This window comes from Manacus candei, unplaced genomic scaffold (assembly GCF_025592945.1).
Source record: "Manacus candei isolate 608988 ecotype Guabito, Panama unplaced genomic scaffold, ASM2559294v1 h1tg000014l, whole genome shotgun sequence".
Lineage (NCBI taxonomy): Eukaryota > Metazoa > Chordata > Aves > Passeriformes > Pipridae > Manacus > Manacus candei.
The window spans coordinates 33,678,434-33,703,623 of NW_026138062.1; the positions used below are offsets into that span (position 1 = coordinate 33,678,434).

The 25,190-nt window shown below is 42.7% G+C and overlaps 1 protein-coding gene across 2 annotated transcripts in view; it reads left to right on the forward strand.

Annotated features, from left to right (window-relative positions):
• The window catches only part of FLT1 (fms related receptor tyrosine kinase 1), a 110,961-nt gene that overhangs the window by 74,044 nt on the left and 11,727 nt on the right, over window positions 1-25,190 (forward strand). The window contains exons 14-23 of one of the 2 annotated variants that reach the window (XM_051779012.1): window positions 1,058-1,204; window positions 3,119-3,250; window positions 9,457-9,563; window positions 12,783-12,921; window positions 17,520-17,624; window positions 20,132-20,245; window positions 21,004-21,092; window positions 22,904-23,063; window positions 23,477-23,574; window positions 24,107-24,229. In XM_051779012.1, the coding sequence (XP_051634972.1) occupies window positions 1,058-1,204; window positions 3,119-3,250; window positions 9,457-9,563; window positions 12,783-12,921; window positions 17,520-17,624; window positions 20,132-20,245; window positions 21,004-21,092; window positions 22,904-23,063; window positions 23,477-23,574; window positions 24,107-24,229 (1,214 nt within the window). Of the gene's footprint in view, window positions 1-1,057; window positions 1,205-3,118; window positions 3,251-9,456; window positions 9,564-12,782; window positions 12,922-17,519; window positions 17,625-20,131; window positions 20,246-21,003; window positions 21,093-22,048; window positions 22,843-22,903; window positions 23,064-23,476; window positions 23,575-24,106; window positions 24,230-25,190 lie in introns of those variants that run through there. The other variant, XM_051779013.1, reaches the window with a different exon arrangement.

Below are 25,190 nucleotides of genomic sequence, written 5' to 3' on the forward strand. Positions count from 1 at the left end.
TCTGTTGCAGTTTAAAAGAAAATATTTGTGGAGTTGGTTTCTGCTTTGTTTTGTTTCATATTTGGAATGTGTGTCTTACTATGTTAGAAACTGCTGATCCTGTCAGTGTCTTTGAAGGGAAAGGTTGCAAACAATCATGGAATTTGAGGGAATCTGCAGAGCATCTGCATCTGCGACACTGCTCAGGAGCTCCTTGAATTCTCTGTCACTGCTTTCAATGGACCAAAATACCAAAAAGAATTTAATGAGAGTTGCAAATGTGAATGAAAAATGTTGCCATATAATGTGCACAAAAGTCACAAATATCTTGACCTTTGTCAGAACTGCCTCCATCTCTGTATGAGATGAGGGAAGGAGTGGCAAAGTGTTGAAATTATGATGAGATTACTTTGCTTCTTTCAGGGACACTTTAACATGAAGTTTATAGTGTGTTTCTCAAATGCTGTGGTGTGGTTTGGCCAGGCCTTGTTACATTCAGCCAAATATGTGAAACACAAAAGTGGAAGAATTTATGAAGACTTTGGGACAATGCTTTTGTGCTTACAGTTTCTGGGTTTTGACTGAATTTAACAAATATGATTTGTAACTCTACTCTTTAAGTAAATTATAAAAGTCACATTCATGGATATTATGGTGTACAGATCTGTATGGTGACATTAGCAGCACTGAGATACTCTGCTACAAGGTTGTCCTGATAATTGTTAAAATCTTTGGTTCACAGTTTGTTTCTTTTGATGGTGAAAAACTGAGCTTTCATAGGAACTCATTACTTTTGATAAAAACCAACATGGTAGGTCATGGAACTGAGAAAATCTCTTGAACAATGTCATCCTTGGGTCTCCACTGGTCATCATAAGCTGATAGAGCTGAGTAATGGGAGTTCTCTGTACACACCCAACACTCTTGAGCAAAGTGGAAGAGTAAATAAAACCAGTGAACAATGAACTTGGTAGAACAGCCATAGCAGTCTCTAACATCAGTAAAATGAGAGTAGGGAAGATAATTAAAACCCCCTAGTTACAAGAATGTAAAACAGAGGTGTTGTTTTGTCTTGTAGCTCAAGAGGCACCAGCCCTGCTGCAGCATCTTACGGATCAGACAGTGAACGCCAGTAAATCTGCCATGTTGGAGTGCCAGGTTCGTGGTATCCCTGAGCCCCAGATATCCTGGTTTAAAAACCATGAGGAAATACAGCAAGAACCAGGTGAGAGCTCTGTGTACTCACCTACCACTGACAGGCTGTTTATTAACCCATCTGCCATAGGTAGTCATTTGTAGTGTCATTGGTATCAGCAGCCAGACACAAGGAAGAAGTATTGCCAAGGTATTCCAGGCAGGGAGGCAGCAACACAGGTGCTCCAGATTGTTCTGTCTCAATCCAAAACCTGAGCCAGGTTGGAGGTCTAGACACAACAAGTCTCTATGGAGTCAGTGGAAAAAAATTTTCATCTTATAAGAGTCATCTCCAGAGAAAGATACTTCCCTCCATTTACTATAGAGGGAGCCTAAGGATAGGGTGTTTTGGCCAGAAGATAGCTAAGCAAGAGAAAACCGATCTGTTTGTATTGCGTTGTGTATGGGAGTACCAGCGGGAGTCTGTGGTAAGGCATTCAAAGTCTATTCTTGAGTCACAAGCTACAACACTAAATCCATATCTGGGATGTCCAAAACTGAAACGTGTCTACTGGCAGCAGAGGAATCCAGGTCTCGTGCAACAGAAAGGAACAGTTTCCCAGGTGGCATATTCTAGTGACAGGAAAACTTTGGGAGATGTTTACTGCTGTGACTGGAATGTGGCTTCAAAGATCAGCTAAGACTAAATGTCCAACTGCTGTCACCACAGCCATGGAAGCGTTCCTTGGAGATTTCAGATTGAGATGAATGACAGAGGAAAAGGCAAAACCTTTGTCACGGGAATTCATTCACTTTTGGATCAAAAGCACACATTGAGCTAGTCTTACAGGCTCAATAAAAATGTTCAAAGAGGTTTGGTCCATACGATCTTGAGTTATAAGTGTAGTCTTCTATAATAATGTTTTAGGAAGTTTGTGGTTATGGTTCTGTCCTGCATTATTGGAAATTACTATAGCATGAATAAAGACAATTGGAAAAAAGTCTGAGGATTTCTCCAAGTGAGTTATAAGCCTGTACAGACTTGCAGCCCAAGCACTAAACTTAATCTAGAGCCAGATTCCATGCAGCTTTATGGTGACCACATAGTTGTAATGTGCATTAATAACGCTGTCCTCTAAAATGAATGTTATCTGTCTTACTTGGGTATAATAGAACACATACAATTAGGAGCCACGAAGATGTTTCCAGAGGGTAAGTCAGAGTACTTTTCTTAGGTGCCTAAAATAGATGGTGGGAATACATTTTGATTGGACTGTAGTTATGATGGAGCCAAACACAAGTGTGTACTTGACTGCACATTTCCTGGCTATAGGGTGCCTCAGCAGCAGGCAGTCCTGAGGCCAAATCTGCTCCCTGCCTCTTCCTTGCTTCTTGGAGTATTGCGCAGGCTGGCTTCTGGGTTGACCTAGCTGGAATAAACAAGATGTTGAAACTTCAGGTGACTCCTGTGTTTTAGGGTACACCTCATGGGACCTCTCCATGCACTATCTAGGGTCCTTTTGTGAAGGGGACCACCATTCCATGCCACATGGGCAAGTGAGATTTGAGACAAGTCTGCTGCCCATAGGGGCAGTCTAGGCATCTTTTGGAAGTGCTCTAAGCTTGAACTACTGACGGGGCAAACCCGTGCCTGTAAGTGCAGTAATCAGACTACCCATTTTCCAAAAGCTGGAGACACGCTGAAGGATTCACCTGGATGAAAGCCTAGGCACAGTGCTAATCAACACAGACAGTGTTTCCAAGTGCTTCCAAGATCATTTCCTTGGCCTGAGCTTTTTCACTCACCCAAGTGCTTTGCAAACAGTGATTTCCAAAACATTCACAGAGCGTCCAAGTATGTTTGGCTTTCCTGCAGATAACATTGTGCTGTGCAGTCTGTGGCTCATATTTCTTTTGAGAAGAACTTGAAGCAGATATTATTACACAAGGGCCAGTTTTTGTTTATATCCTGGCTCCCTCTCATTGCAAATATTTCATTCCACAGGAATAATTTTAGGGCCCGGAAGCCGAATGCTGTTTATTGAAAGAGTAAAAGAGGAGGATGAAGGACTTTACCAGTGTATAGCCACCAACTTAAAAGGCTCCGTGGAGAGTGCAGCATATGTCACGGTACAAGGTAAAGCATGACATAAAATGGGAAGTGCAAGCTTTCCAGAGTGATGTTCTTACTCAGGCTGGAAGGGCAGGGGTATGACCTGAGACTCATCTGGTGATCTCTGAAGGCAGCAATCTGAAGGAAGTCCTAGCAAGGGAAGCGTACCAGGTTGGAAAGGAAGCCTAGCAGGAAATGCTAACTCAGTGTGTGTTTACACTGACCTAAAAAGAATAATTGCTTCAACCCAACAAAGATCAGGTCAGGGTAGGTGATAAATGTAAATTTAGTATCAGCAAAACAAACAAAAAACAGTAAGAAATTCTCTCCTACCCACACATTTTCACATTTCAGGTTAATTCCATAGAAATCAGTGGCCTGGGATATTCTCATTTGTTTATTTTCAATGTAAAGTGAACCGCCAAATAAGACTAGAAGATTTTACCCTAGCGATAGCTACAAATGCGAAGGTGCTACTACAAAGAAGTAGGTATGACCTAGTTATTTCTGTAACCATTACTTGAGATAGTTTGCTACTCATTTAAAAGTCCAGCATTGTTCTGCCTTCTGACAATCTCAACTCATGGTGGTGGCAGTGACTTCTATCAATTAATTTTACACTGCATAAAAATAAATTTTATTCAGTGACATTTTGATTTCATTAAATACCCTTTTGGCTCATAAATTATGAGATAAGAGAAGTAGATTGACATCCTCCATATAAGTCAGTGCCATGTATGAATTAAATTTGGCATAATCTATTCTACTGACCTCATGTGTTAAGTAAAGAGTCCTAAATGCATTTACTTTCTTGTTATAGAAGAAAATTTGAGTATCATCAGGTGTCTTGGGCAGGGATTATGTGTTTGTGGGTGTTCTCGTACAATGGCTTAATGTATCTGAATACTACTTAGTATTTGGATACTGCCCTACAGCTCAAGACAATTACAGCTACTAAATCAGTATTGATTTTCTGCCATGAGTGTGTTATCAGTCTGAATTAATGGTGATGATACAATAATGTTTTTGCTTTAAAATGTCAGGGATAAGTATATTTACATGGGCTGGCCTAACTGGTGAAATAAAGGAGTTAAAAATGCCTATCTGCTTATGAATAATTATAGAATCATAGAATGGTTGAAGGAACCTTAAATAACCTCTAGTTCCAAGGCAGGGACACCTTCCACTAGACCAGATTGCTCAAAGACCCATCCAATCTGGCCTTGAACGCTGACAAGGATGGGGCAACTACAACTTCCCTGGACAACCTGTGCCAGTGCCTCACCACCCTCACCGTAAAGAACTTATTCCTGATACCTAATCTAAACCTGCCCTCTTTCAGTGTTAAATCATTCTTCCTTGTCCTATCACTCCATGCCCTGGGAAAAAGTTCCTCTCCAGGTCTCTTGTAGCCCCCTTTTAAGTACTGGAAGGTGCTATAAGGTTTCCCCACAGCCTTGTCCTCTTCAGGATGAACAAACCCAGCTCTCTCAGCCTGTCTTTATAGGAAAGGTGCTTCAGCCTTCTGATCATCTTTGTAGCCTCCTCTGGACTGACTCTAACAGATCCACATCATTTTATGTTGGACACCCCAGAGCTGGATGCAGCACTCCAGATGGGGTCTTACGAGAGTGGAGTCAAAAGGCAGAATTACCTCCCTCGAGGTGCCTTGATGACACTAAGGATTTTAAGGCTGCTGTAATAGCTAAAAGAGTAACTTGCTGTCCAATGCATCCTACTAATTGATAGTCCTGGACTATGTCATTCATTATTGTATTGATTTTTAACATCATTGCAGCTTGTCTATTTATTACAACCACAAGCATTCTGTCAGATGGTATCTAGGAAATCATATCTCCTACTCCAGAAGAGAGAAAAGAGAGCAGCCAAGAAAGCTTCTTCTCTGGTTATATGTCCTGAGGGACCACTGGCAATGTCCTTGTATGACTCCTGTGGGAGCAGGAGATGAAGACTACTGTACTAAAATTTATGGCTTTGAGACTGGACATTAAAAAGAAAGACTACTATGATCAAGGAAAATGCCTTTCCACCCTTTTCCTACTACAAGAAGGGAATTCACCTGAGGTTTTTTCACTCATTCCTACACTGGTCTGGAGTGCCTGTCCCTCTCCCAGGGAATGCCAGCCTCTGACCTCATCCCTGAGCCTGGAGAGGCAAGATCTAGGCTTTGCCACTTTCTTTGTGTTTCTTAGAAACACAGGCCCTGTGCCTGCCTCTGTGAGCACCAAAACCTTCCCTCCATCCCAGCAGCTCTCAGAATATGGGACCACAGATCAAAGAGAGTGGAGCAGTGCCTCATGTCAATGGTCATGTTTAGCAGATTGGAAGAGTGGTGAATGAGTCAGGAAGGAAACTGTCTGCTCTCTTTATTTCCTCTGAAAAAAATTCTTATACTCACAGATAAAACAATGTGTTATTTTTGTATCCGAGATGGATGAATGGATGGTGGAATCAAAGGACTGTCTTTAAATAATCACAGATTGTGTTTAGTTTGGAAGCAGGAGTTACTGGGCTGTCTGAGTAGAAGAGGAACCATGTTTGTGAGCATGTCAGAGCAAGCTTTCCTCTTGCTCCTGGCTGAGGAACCAAAGAGGCAGCAAATATGCAAGGACAGAACAGAAACAGCAAATGGCTGCCAGAGCACCCAGCAGATGGAGGACACTGTATACCTAAAAGCCTGGGGACACATGCTGCTTAGCACATGGGGGACACAGGCTCTTGGGCAGGTTTCTTTTGGGGGTCACCTGCTTACAGAGTGGAGGACTTGCCATGGAAGCCTTGCCCTGCTTCTCCTAAGGACGGCCCTCACACTCCCTGTCAGCAGGAGCCAGGGATACAGCTAGTTGCAGAGATGCTTCATCCTGAAGTGGATGGGCTGAAAAAGGAAGGAGCATCCTTTACACTCATGCTTGCTGAAATATGAATGTATAACAAGCAAATGAATACAGCAATGTGTCCTGTCTTAAAGGTGGTGTTTGATAACTTAATGTGAACCCTGCTGTTGAAAAGGAAAGTATCACACTTACTAAGTATTCACTGGACTATTCTGACACTATGAAAATGGTGTGTTGCCTTTTAAATAACTTTCATTTAATTAAGTTTTTAATAATAACTTTGTCTATCATTTATCTATCTGTCTATCTATCTATCTGTTTCTCTATCCATTCATCTATCTACCTACCTACCTACCTCCCTACCTACCTAACCTCTCTGACTTTGTATATCAAAAAGTTGTTGTGCCTTTGGGTCACTGAAGTCATCAGGAACTTCTCCATGAAGTTTAACTGGAATTCCCTCTGCTATTAAGTGAAGTTCAGCCTGATTTATGTCTTATGTCTGCAAGAGTAAAGGTGAACACTTAGACTCACGTTACCTCAGAAGTCCACCAAAGTGGGGTGTAAAGGAGTCCTGGCATTCTCTAGTTCAATCTCAGTTTAAACTAGAGTTATCACCAACAGTACATCCAGTCAGTGATTGCTTTATCTGGCTAGGTTATGACTACCTCCAAGGATGGAAATTCCTCAGCAACTCTGAGAACCCATCTCACTGTTGCACTGCTGCGATCATGGGATCACATGGATTAAACAGGGTAGGTCCCATTAGGGTAGGGGTCAGGGATGTTTTGGGTGCAGCAGAGTAGTGTTGTTGCCCCAGGCATTATTTTTCCCCCAATTGACACCTAAACCACAGCTTAATGTTTAGGTGTTTAGAACTGAAATCCTAATGAGCAAGTCCGTGCCAACCAAAGGCTTGAGCTTGTAGCTGGAGGGATTGGCACATTAATCCAGGCTCTCATCCTGGCATATTTGCACAGTTCTGGTGGCTTCTGTTACTACTGAGAGAGAGAAGTGCTGCTGGTGGCACTTCTTCACTTGCCCCTCCTGACCCCTCTGCAGCACTGCAGAGACATGGTATAGTGTGGGAGGGCTTTTAGAGGGGCTCTGGGGCGGGAAGGGGGCTGCTGCTTGTGGCAATGTGTCAGGCAGATGGGACAGAGCTTCACACGAGGGAAAGTCTTTGTCTGACAAGGTGGCTGTTGAGTAAATATTTGGCAGGGAGGTGTAAGGGGAAGCCAGAAATCTTGGGCTGGTAGGCAGAGAGAGGGATTTAGTCCTACCTATAGGCTCTCCAAACTCTGCTAATCCTAAGACATCTTCTGAGTGTTTCTGTCTGTTCTGCCTCAAATCAAACCTTTTCCTACCCACATGAGAGCTCTAACTTCAAGGCTTTTAGCAAGACTAGGAATCTGGCGCTTGATAACCCAGCCCAACCTCGTCTTGGGAAATGCTTTCTAGTTTTCTATGTTTGCTTGAACATTTCAAAGACAGCACCTTTGTGTCTCTTTTTTAACTCCTGGGCAGCATACTGTAGTGGTTAAAGGGTTACTGTCTTCCACCCCAGGACTGGCAGCACCATCATGCCTCAAGTGTCCTGTTTTCTGTGGCCTGCCATATGGAGCAGTGGCAAAAAATGAACTTCAGCCCCTCCAGGTTTTGCTGAATAAATGTCAGAAATTATTATTCACCATCTGCACGTGTGCTGCTCAGAAGCAAGAGGAGAGTATCCATATGTAAAAGGAAATGTTGATGCCAGAGAACAAGCAAGCTGCATTAGGCTGTATTATTTATGCCATCACTATGTTCCATGTCTAAATCAAGTACTTACACAAATGCTTGTGAAAAAATAGCACTCTTGGAGAATAGATACTTGATATCTTCATTTGTAGTTGCAGTTGTATTTTTCCTCAATGAGCTTTATTCTCACAGCTCCAGAATGGACATACCAGAGCAATCTTAGATATGGGACGTGAATACAAATCTGATTATCACCTTTAGGGAGGGAAGACATTATGCTAATTAGGCAATATGCTCATATGCTCTGAACAAAGCTCTCTAGCCTTGCCTAAAACCAGGCAACACATCCCTCTGGATTACCCCATAAACCCACCAGTGAGACATCAATCATCCCTTTTTCATGTGTCTGGAGTAACACCAAGCTGCTGGGCTCTGAAAGTATGCAAAAGCAGTTGACAAAACTACTGTGAAATCATGTTCAGAATTAGTCCTCCTCATCCTCTCATTTCCCCTGTCTAGAGGGTGTTTCAAAATAAGTGGCAGAATATGAGGGTTCTTCTTGCATTTGCTACCAATCAGATGGAAAACATATTGTGGGAAGTGTGGGATTTTGACTTGATCACAGAATTTACAAAACAGATTGTTCTGAAACTATTTTACACATCCCTAAATAGCAGTCTGAAGTGAGTTTTATTTTGGCTTTTTTTAAGATCTGTCAGTGGGCTCTAATACTCTCCAGATTTGTAATGTTCATGTTTTCTTGCTGCTCTGTTTTCAGTCATTGTTGGTTTTGTTTTTCCCTTTCTGCGCTTAATTTGTTCCCTGGTTTGGAGAGCTCTCCCTGCCTGCTGGGTTCTGTGGGGTGCTGTTGGGAAAGGAGAGGGCCTCCTGTCCCCTCAAGGAGCCTGGCCCTGTGTTGCTGGTGTGACCAGCAGGAGACCTGAGGGCACAGAGACCACTGGGGAACCAGTGAGTTGAAGGGAGCACTGGGCCATACGCCCTAGGTTTCTGACCTGTGGGAATGGGGCCCCTGTGCCATGCTTTGTATGAGCTGATCTTCCAGGTGCCAGATAAGATCTATCCAGGCCATGGGAAGAAGAGCTCATGGACTCCTGCTGGCAGCATCATGAGCCTCCAAAGGAACCCCCAGCTTTACCCCAGTGAGTGTTTTGCTGAGGGCTGGTGGGTTTCCAGCACAGCTGGGAAGGAGGTGTGGGCTGCAGGGCTCAGCCATCAGCAGGGAAGAGCTCTGAGCAGTGCTCAAGGAAAGGCATCATGTCCTGGACAGCAAACCACAAGCAGCAGCACTGCAGTATGCCCTGGGTCACACTTGGATTCACTGGTGCCTGCACAAGCCCTCCCTGGAGTTTCTCCTGTGTATTATCAGCAGCTCTCACACCACAGCACTGCCCCTGGGAAAGGGCCAGCAGAGCCATCCCCTCTGTGCAGCCCTGTCCTCTCCTGAGACTGCAGGAGACCTTTTTTCTTGGCTCTGTGATCCAGTCCAAACAGAGATTAATGCCCCATTGAAAAGCAGCTGGTCCTTCCTGGTATTTTATTTTAATGGTAAAAAAACATAAAGTGCCCTTGCTTTGCAGGTCGTTTTCTAAAATGTTTGCTGCTTGATTTTCCCAGGCATATCAGAGAGGTCAAACCTGGAGCTGATAACCCTGACCTGTACCTGTGTGGCTGCGACACTGTTCTGGCTCCTGTTGACCCTCTTCATTCGCAAGCTGAAGAGGGTAAGAACAGATTGGGATCTCCTGGTGACACCTGCCTCTCCTTGACAGCTCTTTGCTCATGCTAGAAAATCTTTCCCAGGCCAATGGAATTTCTGAGTTTACCAAAAAAACAAATTCCATTTCACTTACTGCAGCACCACCACTTTCACAGCACCAAGCCTGCCAGAGTTCAAGAAGCATTTTGACAATGCTCTCAGGCTCATGGTGTGACTCTTAGGGTTGTCCTGTGCAAGTCCAGGAGTTGGACTTTGATGATCCTAGTGGGTCCCTTCAAACTCAAAATATTCTCTGATTCTGTAATACCACTCACCTTTGCTCCTGGTGCAATCACCAGGCTGCTTGTGGTTGCTGGGGAACCGTGACTTGCAAGGCTGAGTATGAGTAAGCCAGGAAGCAAAGTCTGAGTGAGGACAAGGCTCTGAGGGTCACAAGAATCTGTGTGTCTGACTCCCACCAAAGGCATCCCTCCCATTCCCTTATAAGAGCTGTGGGAGTTTGGCATCTTAATGTCTTTGAAGATCTGACTGAGTGGGAATGACAGATCTTCATAGATACTGCTGGGGTCTGGTTTGCACAGTGTCAGGTATAATTATATCACTTCTGAAGTGATATTTTACTGAAGCAGTTTTGATGGTGCAACCTCTAGAGAGATGATCCTCTATCAGTGTGATAAAGTTAACTGCCCCTGGATCTGACCCTCCTTCTTTTCCAAGGCTGACTGTGATGGCTTAAAGCCCTTTTTGCTGACAGCATCACACCTGCTTTGTGTGATGTGGGCAGGTTAAACCACAGCAGCTTTCATAAGCAGAAAATACAACTCCTCAGTAGCTCAGAAAGATCTCAGGGTAACTTGCAGGAGAAGATGGGTTTGAGGGAACGGCAGTATTGGGGCGACAGGGTGCACTGCAAGACATGAGATGAGAAACGGCTGCATGCCCCCCCTCCCCACTCCTCCACTGTGGCTCTGAGCACTCCCAGCCCAAGAGGTATCACAGCAGGACACCACAGGAATCAGCTCACAGCCGCCACAGTGGAGCATATCCCACGTAGCTGCATGATGATTGCTAAAGGTTGGTGCAGCCTGATGGACCTCTGAACCAGGGTGGCATGGCAGCAGTCACTCTGCCTGTATTCTTACTGCCACAAACTTCAGTAAGAAGAGACGCATGGGAGTTTGCGAAGAAAGAAAAGCAGAAATCGGCTGAAGCTGTGGAGAAACTTCATAGCTGTAAGCAAAATTACAAGGCAAGGGGGACTAGTACTAAATGCTCACCAGTAATGATGAAGCAATTTGTAACATAACTGCAAACTCCTGGAAAAATTTGAGTTTTAAATGTAGCAAAGGGTTGCAGATTATTTTTTTTTTTTTTATGAAACCAAAACTTTTTAGATTGTTAAAAGATAATAAAAATAATCATCATTGCTGTAGAGCAAGGAACTTTAACTAGATGACATATGAAGGCTCCTTTCCAGATGAACCTTTCCAGTTAGTGTTGGTCTATGTTTATGGTCTTCTCTCTTTTTCTCTTATAAACCCTTACTCTCAAGGATTTATGTCTGGAATTAGCTTTAAGCTAAACTTTATATAGAAATTATGTTGCTGCAACAGAAAAGAAATACATCCTCTCTGAGAGCATTTTCTTGAAGCCTGTCTGTTATGCATACAGAGAAAGACAATATCCTCAACAATTCCTCATCATTGAAAATGTTACTTCAAGTCTCTAGTTGTGCCAAAAAATTGGTATTTGGTGCATCTGAAGGAAGAATTGCAGGAAGCTATCTGAACTTTTCCACTCTGCTATTGCTTTTTCTGGGATGAATCCACTTAAAAGCTCTTCTATGTGACTGGTAGGAGCAATCTGGTACACACATCTCTATCTAGAAACACCCTTTTTGGAGCATCACACAGGTTTCTGTTTCTACCCATATCCCACTTATCCATGTCCTGCTCAGTGTTAGTGGATGGTTTGGATCCAAGCTTTATGACTCTTCAGTTTTTCCAAGCATCACTACAATCTTTCTTGGGACTAACTTTATAGTTCTTTGGTATGGTGAAAAGCAACTAAACGAGCAGCTATTAGTTACTGTCATTTTAGTCCAGTTGTGCTTATAATCAAGGCATGCACAGCTAGTAATATCCTTCTCAAAAATGCCTGGAAATGCAGGTATCAGGGACATTTTTCCAGTCAGTAGAGGAAGAAAGCTGAAAGTCACAGAAGACAATTAAAGCAAATTAAAAAAAAAAAAACAATATATGGATATATCTGTATGTTTGTGCCTGCACCTGTGTGCTACTTCCACAAGTTTAGGAAAAGCAACATGTTGAAGTTTAGTTGAGGAGATTTCCAATAAATTCCAACTAATAGGCAGCAAATTATGGCAAACCTTTTCAATCGAAATATAAGTACTCCTGTGTCAAGAAAAGTCCAGTGAATTAAAATGGCAATCTAGATGCTCTTTGAAGGACAATATATTTCAAAATGGATGAACTGCAGAAAACTTTGAGATCAGATTCATCTTTCCTTACATTTCTCGTGTGAAATGGATAATCCATTTGCTCAGTAGAAACTGCACTGGCGATTTCTTTTGAAATGGTATGTTTTAAATTATGTCTTTGAGTCTGGCTGTTTATAAATTCCTTCAAGCTCTAATAATTTGCATAAATTTTTCAGCAATGATACCAAAGAAATAAAAAAATTGTGAAGAATATTTGTAAGCAGTTTCTGAAGTATATAATATCTAGTCTCCTGATGACTAGTCTTGCACAACTTCTAACCACATATGACCTGTCTTTGCCGGGTGTATGGAAAAAATAAACACTGGCAGTTGAACACCATCTGTTGCATGTGGCCACTTCTTGCTTTGCACAATCATGAAGAAAAGTTATTTTTATCTGCAATGTTTAGTCACTTGATGAAAACATTTCTTTAGAATGTGCAGAGGGCCCTGTGTCATAACACCATATGTTAATACAGATCCACATGGATTTCATTGAAAAAACTGGTATGTCACACAGGAGGAAAGCTAGAGGAAGGAGTTTCTTCTATACAAAAAGTCTTGCAATATGTAGAATAACCAAATCAGCTTAACCAAACCATCTATTTTGCTGTGAAACACACAACCCTGTGAACAGAATGAACTTGGAGCCCTTGATCTAAACAAGAATATGCTGACAGATACCCTTATACTCTATTTAATTTTGCAATATTTGTTTTCTAGCCTTATTCCTCTGAAATGAAGACCAACCATTACCTATCAATCATAATGGATCCTGACGAAGTTCCCTTAGATGAGCAATGTGAACGCCTGCCTTACGATGCCAGCAAGTGGGAAATTGCAAGGGAAAGACTTAAGCTAGGTAATATTGGCATACTTCACGTTGAGTTTGAGGTGATTGAGTAAGATTATCTGTAACCACAGATAAAGAGGAGCTGGGTGTGTTCTAGACACGCAGCACAACATACTGCCAGGTTCGGTGTGATCTGTTCCATACTGAGGGCCACCGGTCTGTGAATGAACTTCAGCATTTAGGACTGACTGACTGTGTCTACCTGATTTTTCACATATATATTTTGTCTCCAGGTAGGAGAATTAAACGGAATCACAGAATCTTTTATGTTAGAAAAGACCTTTAAGATGAAGTACAATCATTAACTCGGCACTGCCAAATCAATGACTAAACCATGTCCCTCATTGCAACATCTACACATCTTTTAAATACCTCTAGGGATGATAAGTCCACCACTTCCCTTGGCAGTCTATTCCAATGCCTGACCACCCTTTTAGTGAAGAAATGTTTCCTAATGTCCAACCTGCCCATGCACAACTTGAGGCCATTTCCTCTGGTCACTGAAGGTGCATTTGATCCCCTTGCCCAAATTATTGATAAAGATATTGAACAGGGCTGGCCCCAGTATCAAGCCCTGGGGAACACCACTAGTGACTGACCACCATCTGAAATGTAACTCCTTTCACCACTATGCTCTGGCCCCAGTAATCCAGACAGATTTTTACCCAGTGAATAGTCTACCTGTTCATGCCATGGGAAGCCAGTTTCTCCAGGAGAATGCTGTGGGAGACAGTGACAAAGACTTTACTAAGACCCAGGTAGACAACACCCACAGTCTTTCCCTCATCCACTGAGTTGGCCACCTGGCCATAGAAGGAGAATACAGACAAGAATGCTGCATTCTGTATTTTTCAGACTGATTTACTTAAAACATGACAAAAACAAGGCAACCAAAGGATTCCAAAACAGACTGCCAACTTGGATGCTTCTCTCTCTAGACTCCAGGAATCTGACCTTTGGCATTTACTGTAATTTTGGTGATTCGCTGTGTTAATAGTGAAGGCTCTAGAGGGGAAGCTGTATGAGGAGTGGCTGAGATCACTTGATCTGTTCAGCCTGGAGGAGATTGAGGGGTGACTTCATTGCAGTCTACAACTTCCTCATGAGGGGAAGAGGAGGGGCAGGCACTGATCTCTTCTCTGTGGTGACCAGTGACAGAATCTGAGGGAATGGCCTGAAATTGTGTCAAGGGAGGTTTAGGCTGGGTATTAGAAAAAGGTTCTTCACCCAGAGGGTGGCTGGGCACTGGAACAGGCTCCTCAGTGAAGTGGTCACAGCACCAAACCTGAAAGAGTTCAAGAGGTATTTGAACAATGCACATTGTGTGATTCTTGGGGTAGTCCTGTGCAGGGCCAGGTTCATCCACAAGAATGTTTTTTGTGGGTCCCTTTCAATTCAGGATATTCTATGATTCTATGATTTTCTTCCCTCGTAACCTGGTTACATATTCATTTGGAAAAAAGCCAGTGCAGGAATGGGTCCTCATAATTCATCCTGCGCCCCTCCCTGTTTCTCCCTTTCCTCCTCTCCAGCACAATCTCCTTGTTTTCCCTCCATGCTGCAGTTTTTATAAACATTCTTGTGAGCGCACCATAAAGTGTAGGAATGTGGTGACACATAAATCCACGCATAAATGAATAAATATCCTTGGAAACTTTAAACCTACAACTAGCTCACCTATCCCAGTGAAAGGCATGGGCTTGGGAGCATTCCTTATTTTTTTAGCCTAGAGTGGGGCTGATGAGGAGGAAAGGCGAGTAGGGACCATATTTTGAAGCTGAGGATTCCCTCTAGAAACCACACAGATTTTAACAAAAAGGTCAACATTAAAATATCAATTATAAGCTCAGCCTCGTTGTTATACTGCTGTTTGTTCTTTCAGGCATGCATTACATTTGTCCTGCAGCAAGATCTAGAAAATCCTTGTATTTTAGTTAGGAGCTGTAACAAATTCCTTCTGCCTTCTGGGTATCAGGGACAGAGGGTGATTAACACATGCGTATAATTAGGATCACACTTAATTTGCCTGCCAGAAGACACAAGCTGACCAGATGTGGATAAGTACAGCTGAAATATACTGCTTGCAATTTATTATTGTCATACACAATTCTGGGAATGCTGAAACCTTGTGCTGGAGTGTCTTCAATCTTTAGACAGTTTTCTTACAACGATGGACCAAGAGCCTGATGTGCAAACAATGTGACCACTGGGAAAGAAACAAGCAGAAATGGAATGTAAACACCAAGGAAAACCCCATGTCTTGCAGGGTTGGTGTTCAGAGTCCAGAGATGAGGAATGACGACCAGAGAATGAGTTAAAAGTGGAAAAACTGGTATAAACAAACAAAGAATGCTGACAGTGAATGAGAACCAGATTTGGAGAAGTTGTGTGTGTGCTGTATGCTAGATTAGCTCAGTGCAAGTCTTGCTTACATGACAGTTGGCTCAGTCTTTGAGTAACCTTGGCAGTCTCTGAGGATTAGTGTCTCACAAACACAAAATGTGCTTCTAAGGTTTTTAAAAAATATTTTTACTTAGAAATGCAACCCCTTTCAGCATCATGTTTTTCTTTCCCACCTACTTGTCCTCCAGGACACATATTTATTATAACTTTCGCAAATAAGTTTCTCCTTTCAGCCCACATCTCCTCTGCTGTGTGTTCCTCCAACACACGTACACGCAGCCCAGGGCTGTGATGCAATGCTTATATAACAGTACTCCCCCTTCATCTGTAAGAGGTGCAGAAGTTATAGGAAATTTCATACGGGTATCACTGAAGTCAGGGTAATTAACATTCAGTATAGATTACCTTCACTGAGAGCAAAATGTCATCTTTTCATTAGGGGAAAAAATGTTGGTGCTATAAATCATTGACACTGTGGTTGGTGATAACGTTGCAGTCCAGCACAAGCATTAGGTGAGCTATTGTGCACTTTCCACCTCACTCTTGGGCTTGACCTTCCTAATCTATGAGAGATCACACACTGCTGATGTTGTGATGCAGGACCCCCAGGGAGTTTTGCCTCATGGCTGCAGTGCAACATCAAACACACTGATGGTGGATGGCTTCCTGAGCTCCACTCCCTCCTGTGCAATGCAAGCCCACAGCGCTGGCACTGAGCACAGAGCTTTCCACTCTCCTTCACATGAGAACTGTCCTGTGTAGCAGAATGGAAAATATGAAGCCACATATGGGGAAAACGCAGATCACTCAAACTGTGGCAAACAACCTGAGAAAGGAACACACCTTTGAGCCTATGCCTTCCCACAGACATGGAGTTCGGTGTCTGCAAGTACTTTTTGCTGATGCCCCAGTCCAGCAACTCACATGCTTGAAGGACCTTGCTAAAATGGGACTGAAATGGAAACTTCCTGATCCAAAACTCCTTGACTGAGGGGTATGTTCACTTTAATGAGTTCTGAGTGGCCCATTAAATCCAAATCAAGTGTGGAAAACTTAAGTAGAGCATTTCGCTTCATTGGTCTGGATCTAAATACTGCAACATTTCATACCTGAGCATTACCCCAAATATATCCAGTGTAGCTGCTTGAAGGCTGTGAGAAGTTGACTACTCAGATGCTTGGGCAACTTAATATTCCCCTGTTTAATTGTTCTGTTCAATAATTTTGTAGCTACTTTTTGTGACAACAAAAGGAACTTTTGCAAGAACAACCATAGCCACAATCTACATTCTAAACTGTGGAGTTTTGAGCTACACCCTGAAAAGTTAAAGCAGCCCTATTCTGCACTACCACTGAGCACTGTACAAACAATAGCAGAGCAACAAAGACAAGTGTTATTACAGTTTCCCATTAAATCCCGCTGCTGTTTAGAGAAGGAAGTGCTGTTTCCAGTGCTCATTCTCCTTTATAAAAGGTTAGCAGCTTTGTGTAGCTTTACAAGCTGGTATGTTTTCCAAGTGGTGACTAAGTGGGTTATCTCGATGTGGGAAGTGATTCAACAGTGATGGAAACAGATTAAAGCTATGGATTAAACAAAGGTATGATGGGTTTTATAGGACTTGAAACTGCAAGTTCATCTTGTAGAAACCATGAACAGCCAAAACATTAAGGACTAAGAGCATTAATTTACTAAGAAAACTGAGACTTTAGTCTTAATGATGCTTTCCCTATACATCTGCTGAATGAAAAATCTACAGGCAGTAACTGAAAAAGGTGACGGTAGATTTTTAGACACACACTGATTCATTTGTATTTCTCTGTCAAATACTAAGCCGTTCACAAAACAAGGTTCAGTCTGTTGACGCTTTTCAGTCACGTAGATTAAGTTCTTCATGGTTTTTACTTGCTGCAAAAAATACAACACTTGCATATCTAGGGTGGACATAAATTTCTGGGTTTTTTTGGCTTAGCATATTCCACTTCATGTTTACATTGCTTTGATAACATATGCTATTTTCTTCTATTGACAGACATACTGAGAATTACAGTTTAGATATATGATACACATATACTGATTTAATTTAGAACTGACAGTAGCCCTTTTTCTCTGTTTGCAAGTATCCGCGTGGGATTCATTCATGAAGCCATTTGTTGACGATTTCTTTTTTTGCCAGAATGCATCTCTCCACTTTGTTTTCTTTGCAGGAAAGTCTCTTGGACACGGAGCTTTTGGAAAGGTGGTACAAGCATCTGCTTTTGGAATTCGGAAATCACCAACATGCAGAATAGTTGCCGTGAAAATGCTAAAAGGTATCTTGCTGTAAAGCTGCATTGAAAAAAATGATACAGTGTTTAATTTTTTATATGATTCTGTTGAAAGTAAGAGCCTATCACAATAATTCTTGGAAGCCCTGAAAATGTGTACAAGTTAAACTTCAAGTCCACCACAATAGAAATGGCAGAACTATGAAATAAAAATTGCATTCGCAATAAAAATTTGTGCCATTATGCTAGACTGACCCTATACCACTTGCTGTAAAGGAAATCTAGCTGAAGGATAAGGCATCCACCTTGATGTGAAGACACCTACACAGAAGCTTTTATATTTTCCCTGGTCATTAGTTCCAATGAATAATCATCTTACTGTTAAAAACAGATGCCTTATGTCTAATTTGCATCTCTCTGACTTTTGCTTCTCACTCTAACCTTCTCCATCGTATTATATAATGATTTTTTATCATGAAGGCCCTTTTATTAAGCTAAATATATTCAGCAGTTTAAATCTTGGTGGCGTCGTGCAGGTGTGTCCTCTCTGAACCCTTTGCAGGTTCATCACATGGTGTTTAGGATGCTGACACCCAGGTTGTGCAATGGATTTGCCAGCACTGTTCATACTCAGCTATTCACTGCCACCTTTCTCATTGGAGCAGAAAGGACAAAAACCCCTCATTGATTTGAAGAGGGCACTTGGGAAATTAGCAAGCAGTATGATATTCAGTCATAGCCTGCAGCAGCTGTGGTTGAATTCCGTAACCCAGAGTCCTAGTGGCATCCTTTCATAAGTATTTAGCTTTCCCTTGTTTATATATATAAAGATTGCAGCAGGCTTTTTTGCATTACCCTGGGAGCTTATTCTGCATTACTTGTCTGTCATAATCCCTCAATCCTTTTTGGTATTGCTCTCTGCCAGGACACATCCCCTATTCTGCCAGTCAGGCTTGGATCCTTGATGCTCTTGGTTGAATCTGTTCAGGCATAGTTTGAATACATCCACCTTAGCCAGTGGCTCCTAGCTTCACAGATGCTACTTATCATTTACAGGAGATCTGTATGTGTCAGTCCCAGCCCTTGGAAGGCCGTGTGTGATACTTTCAGACCTACAGTCTGGCATCTGTACAGCATGTAGGGTGCACGCTCTTGATTTTGTCCTCAACAAGCTTGTCTGCAATGTAATGTCCAATGCTTTCTCAGGGGGTGGTACATGCTATACAGGATCATTCCCAAGGACAGAATTTGCAACTGAGAGGGTTGCAAACCCTTCTCCTCTCTCTTACTCCAGAAGCACAGAAATACTCTGGTAGTCAGTGTCAAAAGAACAACTACCCTGCAGCAAGAATGGCTGGAAAATGTGAGGAAAATAAATCTTTGGTCCCTGTCCAAATCTCCTGCAGCAGTGGGCCAATAGCCATCTCTGTCACTGGTTTCAATGTTCACTGGTTTCAGCCTGTCACCTGGGTCATCGTCTGACCCTGGGTTAACTGAGCTGTTTTGCAGACATATGTGCTGGCAGAGTGGTCTGCCAGGCTCAACATTTCTTGGTGTCCATCAAGCAGGCTTCTTGTGCCAGTCAGCACCATCAAGGCAGCAGTGGAGGGAAAGTGTCACCACCTATAGAAGCAAATAGTGGGTAGATGACAAGTTTTGTGTGGGACACCAAGAAAAATTGTTTCCATTCAGATGTTGAACCAAGCCCTTTAAGACTTAGCTCCAGAGTTTTTTCCCCAGCACTGTTCTTCTTGCTCTTGGTGTCACTAAACTGAAAAACTCCTTTTGGATCTACACAAAGCAATATGCTTTTTTCCTTACTTTCTTTACAAAATTAAATTCTGCAGGAAAAAATGTGCTCAGAGGGAATGAAAAGTTGCACTCAACACTACATCAAATGTTTTGGGTTTATTTGAGGGATTTCTCATTTTATTACTATTAGTATTATTATTAGTATTCGTCATGACTGGTAGGATGAGATGCAGTCATATCACTTCAAAACCAATTAAAATTTACTTCCCTGTCTATCTCCAGGCTTCCTATATAACAGACAGAACTGGACAATCACTACCACCGGGTAGTTAATCTTTTTCCTATACAGATGGCTAAACTTGATGTCTGCATCAGCCTCTGGAAATACTTTGCTCTTTCCACTGACTCCTTAAGTTATTTAGTTCAGGCTAGTATAAAAAACTTAGATAGATGAAGTCAAGTCAAATGAAACCTCCTCTAGATAGTGTTAGTAATAATCTTGAAATCCTTTTTTATTTGTTCTTTCAAATTTCTTGGGTGAAATATCAAAACTATTCATGCAAAAAAAATTCTCTCAGTTCTAAATATAACAGAGTCTACTGGGAAAAAGTTGAGTGTCTGACTCTTTTTATTTAATTGCAACTGAGAGGATGCTGAGCAGTGGGAATAGAGAAGGAAAATCAACACAAGAAGTACATCCAGTAATGGAGATTATTTCAATGGAAAGTAATGAGAAGTGGTAAAGCTCAGCAGGACCAGTTCTTTGTCATTTCACATTGACTTTTATTTTGTATTTACAGAAGGAGCCACAGCAAGTGAGTACAAAGCACTGATGACAGAGCTGAAAATCCTAATCCACATTGGCCATCATCTCAACATTGTGAATTTGCTGGGAGCTTGCACGAAAAATGGAGGTAAAAACATCTGCACTGCTCTGAAAATGGGTTTGGATTACCTCCCAATAACAGTTAGTTGGCCATGTTGTTTTTCATCCAGAGATCAAGTTATTAACTTGTAATATTTGAGTTCATCCCATAGTTAGTGAAACAAAAAGAGGAAGATAAGAAGAGACTTTTAGTCATTTAATGAAGCCCTTAAACTTTTCCTCTATTTAAACTCTCTTTTAGTATTGGCATGTGAAGTGTGAATACAGGACCATGCCACTTGCTGTCCTTTATCTCACTCATTTCACTGCTCAAGCTCAAGTTAAACATGATCTGGAAAGGCTGGGAACAAGAGATATCAGCTGCTGGATCTGAACAACAAATCACAAGGCAGCTGTTGTGAAATTCTCCATGGTATTACACTAGAAAATCAAAAGGCCAGTATGAGAGATTGTTTGTTTTATATATGTCACCTATTTTAGTTCAACAAGTGTGTGTGGGCTGCGAGACTCCAGTTTGAACGGACTGAAGAAGAAACAGAGGGTCTCTCAGGACTTAGATTCATGACCCAGCTTTCAAAAATTAGTCCCTGTCCTAATTTCCAGAAACAGTATTGTTTTGATAACATGTCCAATGTCCTTCAAGCAGCCTTTGACTTCATTAGGACATGTTGCCAGTTATTTTGGACTCAAGTTATAGTTCCAGGCATGAAAGACTATCCTTCTCAGAACTGATGCCACCTTGTATTGCTTTACGCTGCTCAGAATGCTTTTTTTGTTTTTGACCAGGGCCTCTGATGGTGATTGTTGAATACTGTAAGTACGGGAATTTATCAAACTATCTGAAGAGCAAGAGGAATTTTTTCAGCCCTAACAAGGTGAGGAGGCAGATGCTCCTGGTAGGGTTCATCTTACCTGACATAAGTATTGATAGCGTAGATGTCAGCTTCTGACCTAGTCTCCTTAGACTCTCTTTTACCATAGGAGAGAAATGACTTTTGGGTGAAGTTCACCTGACCTATATTAATATTTGTTGTGGGATGTGTTGTGCCAAGAAAGGAGTCGTCTCTCTCTGTTCCTGCCTGTGCATGGAGACTGCTGTGAGTAATGTGGCTGGAGCCATCTACAGTGAGGGGAAGTGAATCCTATCCAAAGTGTCCCCATGTCCTCTTGCTCTGCTGCTGCTGAACCCATTCCTGCTGAGTTTGGGATCACTTCAGAGGCTGGTGTTGGCGAAACCAAAGGAAGTGGTTTTGCCCTCTGATTTCAGCGCTGCTGGGAGCAAAACCAAGATAATGCCAATTAAATCTCATGTCCCAAGACACTCTAATATTTAGAGATTTACAAGTAATCTTATTATTGCGTAAGGAAAAGGGCTATCAAGAGGAAAAGAGATTAGAGTCTTGTCCCCATATCCCACAATCCTCTGAATCAAATTTATGGCATGTTTCTTATTACAAACCTAAACCAAAATGTGCCAACTATATGCTTGTGCACTTCCAGCAGAATCCTCCAAAGGATCCAGGGCTATGAAATGGGATTTAGGAGCCTGGATGCTGAACAGCAGGCCTCAAAACCTCTGCTCAGCTGTGCCAAAAGTTCAGCAGCATCTCAGGGTTATTTTTTGCAAGGGCTTTGTGGGAGGGCACAGTCAGATGACATCTACCTCCAAAAGGCTTTTTCTGAGTCTCTGTTCCCACGGCTGTCCATGCTGGACTCTGCAATAGACAGAGCAGCCACGTCCTCCTACATGGGGTTGTTGAAGTAGGATGCTCTGCAGGGACTAGGGCTGTGCAGGGTCCATCCTGAGTAGAGTCACTCACCTGGTGAGTAGTGTTCCCAGGCACAGTGCTCCAGCACCCTTGGGAAGGTTGCCCAGGAAGGAAGGAGGGGGAAGTTTGACTCTGCACCAGCATGTATAGGGAAGAGAGATGGTCACAGGACAAGTCAAAAGGTAAGATGGGTAAGAGTATGGCCAGGCAGCTTGGCTGCTCTACAGGTAGCTGTAAGAAGGCATTTTCCAAACAGTGTTGCATGTCCCATTAAACCATCACATCCTTGACCATCAGATGAAAGTATTGGATAAAGGCATTGAAGAGAGGGAGTCACTTTCAGCAGTACCTGTATTTCAAGCACTAAGTGCTCTTGCTCCTCATTGGAAAGGCTTACAGCTCCACACCAAGCACTGTACATGGACACAGAGGCAGATGCCTTAAGCAGCCTGGGACAAATTGCTGATGTTGAGAGGGTTGGGACCTGCACTGTGGGCACATCCTTCCCAGCTCATCCATTTGTGCTCCTTCTCTGTCAGGTGGAGAGAAATGGGCTCTTCCGGATGATTCATTTTAAGCTGAGATGAGCCACAGCCCAGCAGAAACGTCCATCCATACACCCTGCAAATCCTTACCACATCAGAGATAGCCCACAGCCCTGGTTACCCCAAAATCATGTACTGGCGCTCCCAAGCCACCATGTTTCTGCCCTCTGGGGATGGCAGCCTTGGTGGAGCACAGCCCTGTCGCCAGTCCCTGGCTGCCAGTGGCACTAGACACCCCCGCCCATGGGAGACGTGCCCACAGACTCCACAGACCACCATCCTGGCAGAAAGGCGACAGCAGTCTGACTCGGTTCCTTTCCCACCCCCTCCTTCACTCTGATGTAGCACCTCTTCTCCTCTGTTTGTTTGAAGGACTACTCTCTGCAGGGAGAGCCAATGAAAGAGAAAAAGGATATTGAGCCAGTGGAAAGCAAAAAACAAAGGTTGGCCAGTGTCACCAGCAGCGAGAGCTTTGCAAGCTCTGGGTTCCAGGAAGATAAAAGTCTGAGAGATGTGGAGGAGGACGAGGAGGGTAGGTATTAATTCCTTCCTGTCCCTACATGGGTTGTGATATTTTTACAACATACTGTGCATCCCTGAAATTTTTTTCCTCATTTATCACCCTAATAAACATCCGTGGGAGACGCTCAGAGGGTCATGTCCAGAGGATAGAAGATTTAAAAAAAGATTATTTCCAGGGTTACTAAATCTGACAGGAAAATGTGTGATTGTTTCTTCTGACTGCTCCTTATCTTTGGGGAAAACACAGCAGTGTCCAAAGCACGGGGTGTAAAGCAAGAACTATTTTTGTTTCCAATTACAGTGGGTTGACCTTCAAATACCACTCTGTGAAAACTGAATTTATGGGAGTAATGGGGTCTGTAAGAAAGGAGGAAAATAACCGTGAGTGATATTTGTAACAAACCCCGCTTTCTACCTCTGCAGATGTTGATGATCTGTACAAGTTACCCCTCACTATGGAGGACCTCATCTCTTACAGCTTTCAGGTGGCCAGAGGCATGGAGTTCCTCTCCTCCAGAAAGGTGGGTTTGGCACTGAGGATTTTTCCCTGCAGAAGGATGGGATTCAGAGGGGAAATCATGTCTACATTTTAGTGACACCTTCCTTGGGAAAGCTCCCAGAGGAAGAGCCATTTTCCTCTTGGTGTTATAAATATAACGGTGTGTTTATCCAAGTCTCCATAGTCCATAAACACAGGATCATGACTGAAGGCAGTGGGTCAAGCTCATTCATTTGGGAAAGATCTTTTGGGTGTGGTAGGTTTTTCCTTAATTTCAACATATATTAGATGGGGAGCTCCAAATGATTCAGCGCTTTCCCTGCAAATGTCAAGAGGCTTAAAAATGTATCTCCTTCTGGACTTAGGAATTATTTTTTTTTTAAAGACTTACCACTGTTTACAGTAACTTCATGTAAACTACAGTCAACTTCTGTTAAAAAAAGTAAATTGATCTCAATAATAATAATAATAATTTTTTTAAGGATATGGGAGACAGGAAATTTGTGGGCAAGAATAAGGAAATGCAGCTTGATTGTGAAACTGCTTTATTATAGTGCATTCATCGTGACCTGGCAGCCAGAAACATCCTTTTATCTGAGAACAATGTCGTGAAGATCTGTGATTTTGGCCTTGCAAGAGATATTTATAAGAATCCTGATTATGTGAGAAAAGGAGATGTAAGTCAAGATGCTTTTTATTTGCCCAAGTGTTTATAACATATCATTTCAAACTCTCCCCCAAAATGTTCTGTAGACATTCACATTTCCTGAACTTGAGAGCTCAAAAGCAAAGATGAGCTATCCAGATGTGTTGAGGATCTGGAAAGCATTTCTATCCTCAGGCATAAGGCTTAGACATGCTAACTGCTTCACAGCTCTGCCCCATTAATACTTTCCTTCTTAGACGTGTTCCTTGGCTGGCTCAGCATAACCCCCTTACTCAGTAAACTTCTTTCAAGGAAACCAGTCCCTCCAAAAGAAGGTGTGTGCCCCCCGGTGCTCCCGAGAAGCTGCTCAATGGTGCTTCTAGGAGCTGAGCAGGACTTGCTGCCTCCAGCACCTGCTCGGTGGTTGTTTTGCTCCTGCTGGAGAGAGCAGGAAGGAAGTACCTTGCCAGGCCTGACATTAAGGCTGGGTCAGCAAACTGCACCTGCACCCACTGGTGCCATGGGGATTTGGCGTGGGCATGGGAATTTGCTGTGGGAGTGTCACGCAGTCTCTTTCTGGAAGTCTCACTCAGCTGCCAGCTATTCCCACATCCATAAATAGCTTTTTTGATTTACAGCATTGCATATTAGCTGGGAAGTGTTGTTCACATAACTTGGGTACTGCTCAGGAAACCCTAACAGGCTGTGCTGAGCGGACCTCAAGGGTTGCTGATGTACTCTTGCAATTCAGGCTCTGAGAATTTCCCTCAGAATATCTCCAACACTATCACAGAATGATTATGCTTAAATGCAGGGTTTTCTCCCCTGTCTCTATGACACAGGCAAGAGACCTCTGCTCCTTCGTATCACAATATCCCTGTAAAGAAAAGGCCTGGTCACAGGTTTCCAGTGTCTGGTGTTTTGTGCCACACATATTTTAAAAACAGCCTGTTACTCCAACAATTTGTTAAGAAAGTGTCTGAATGAGTGTG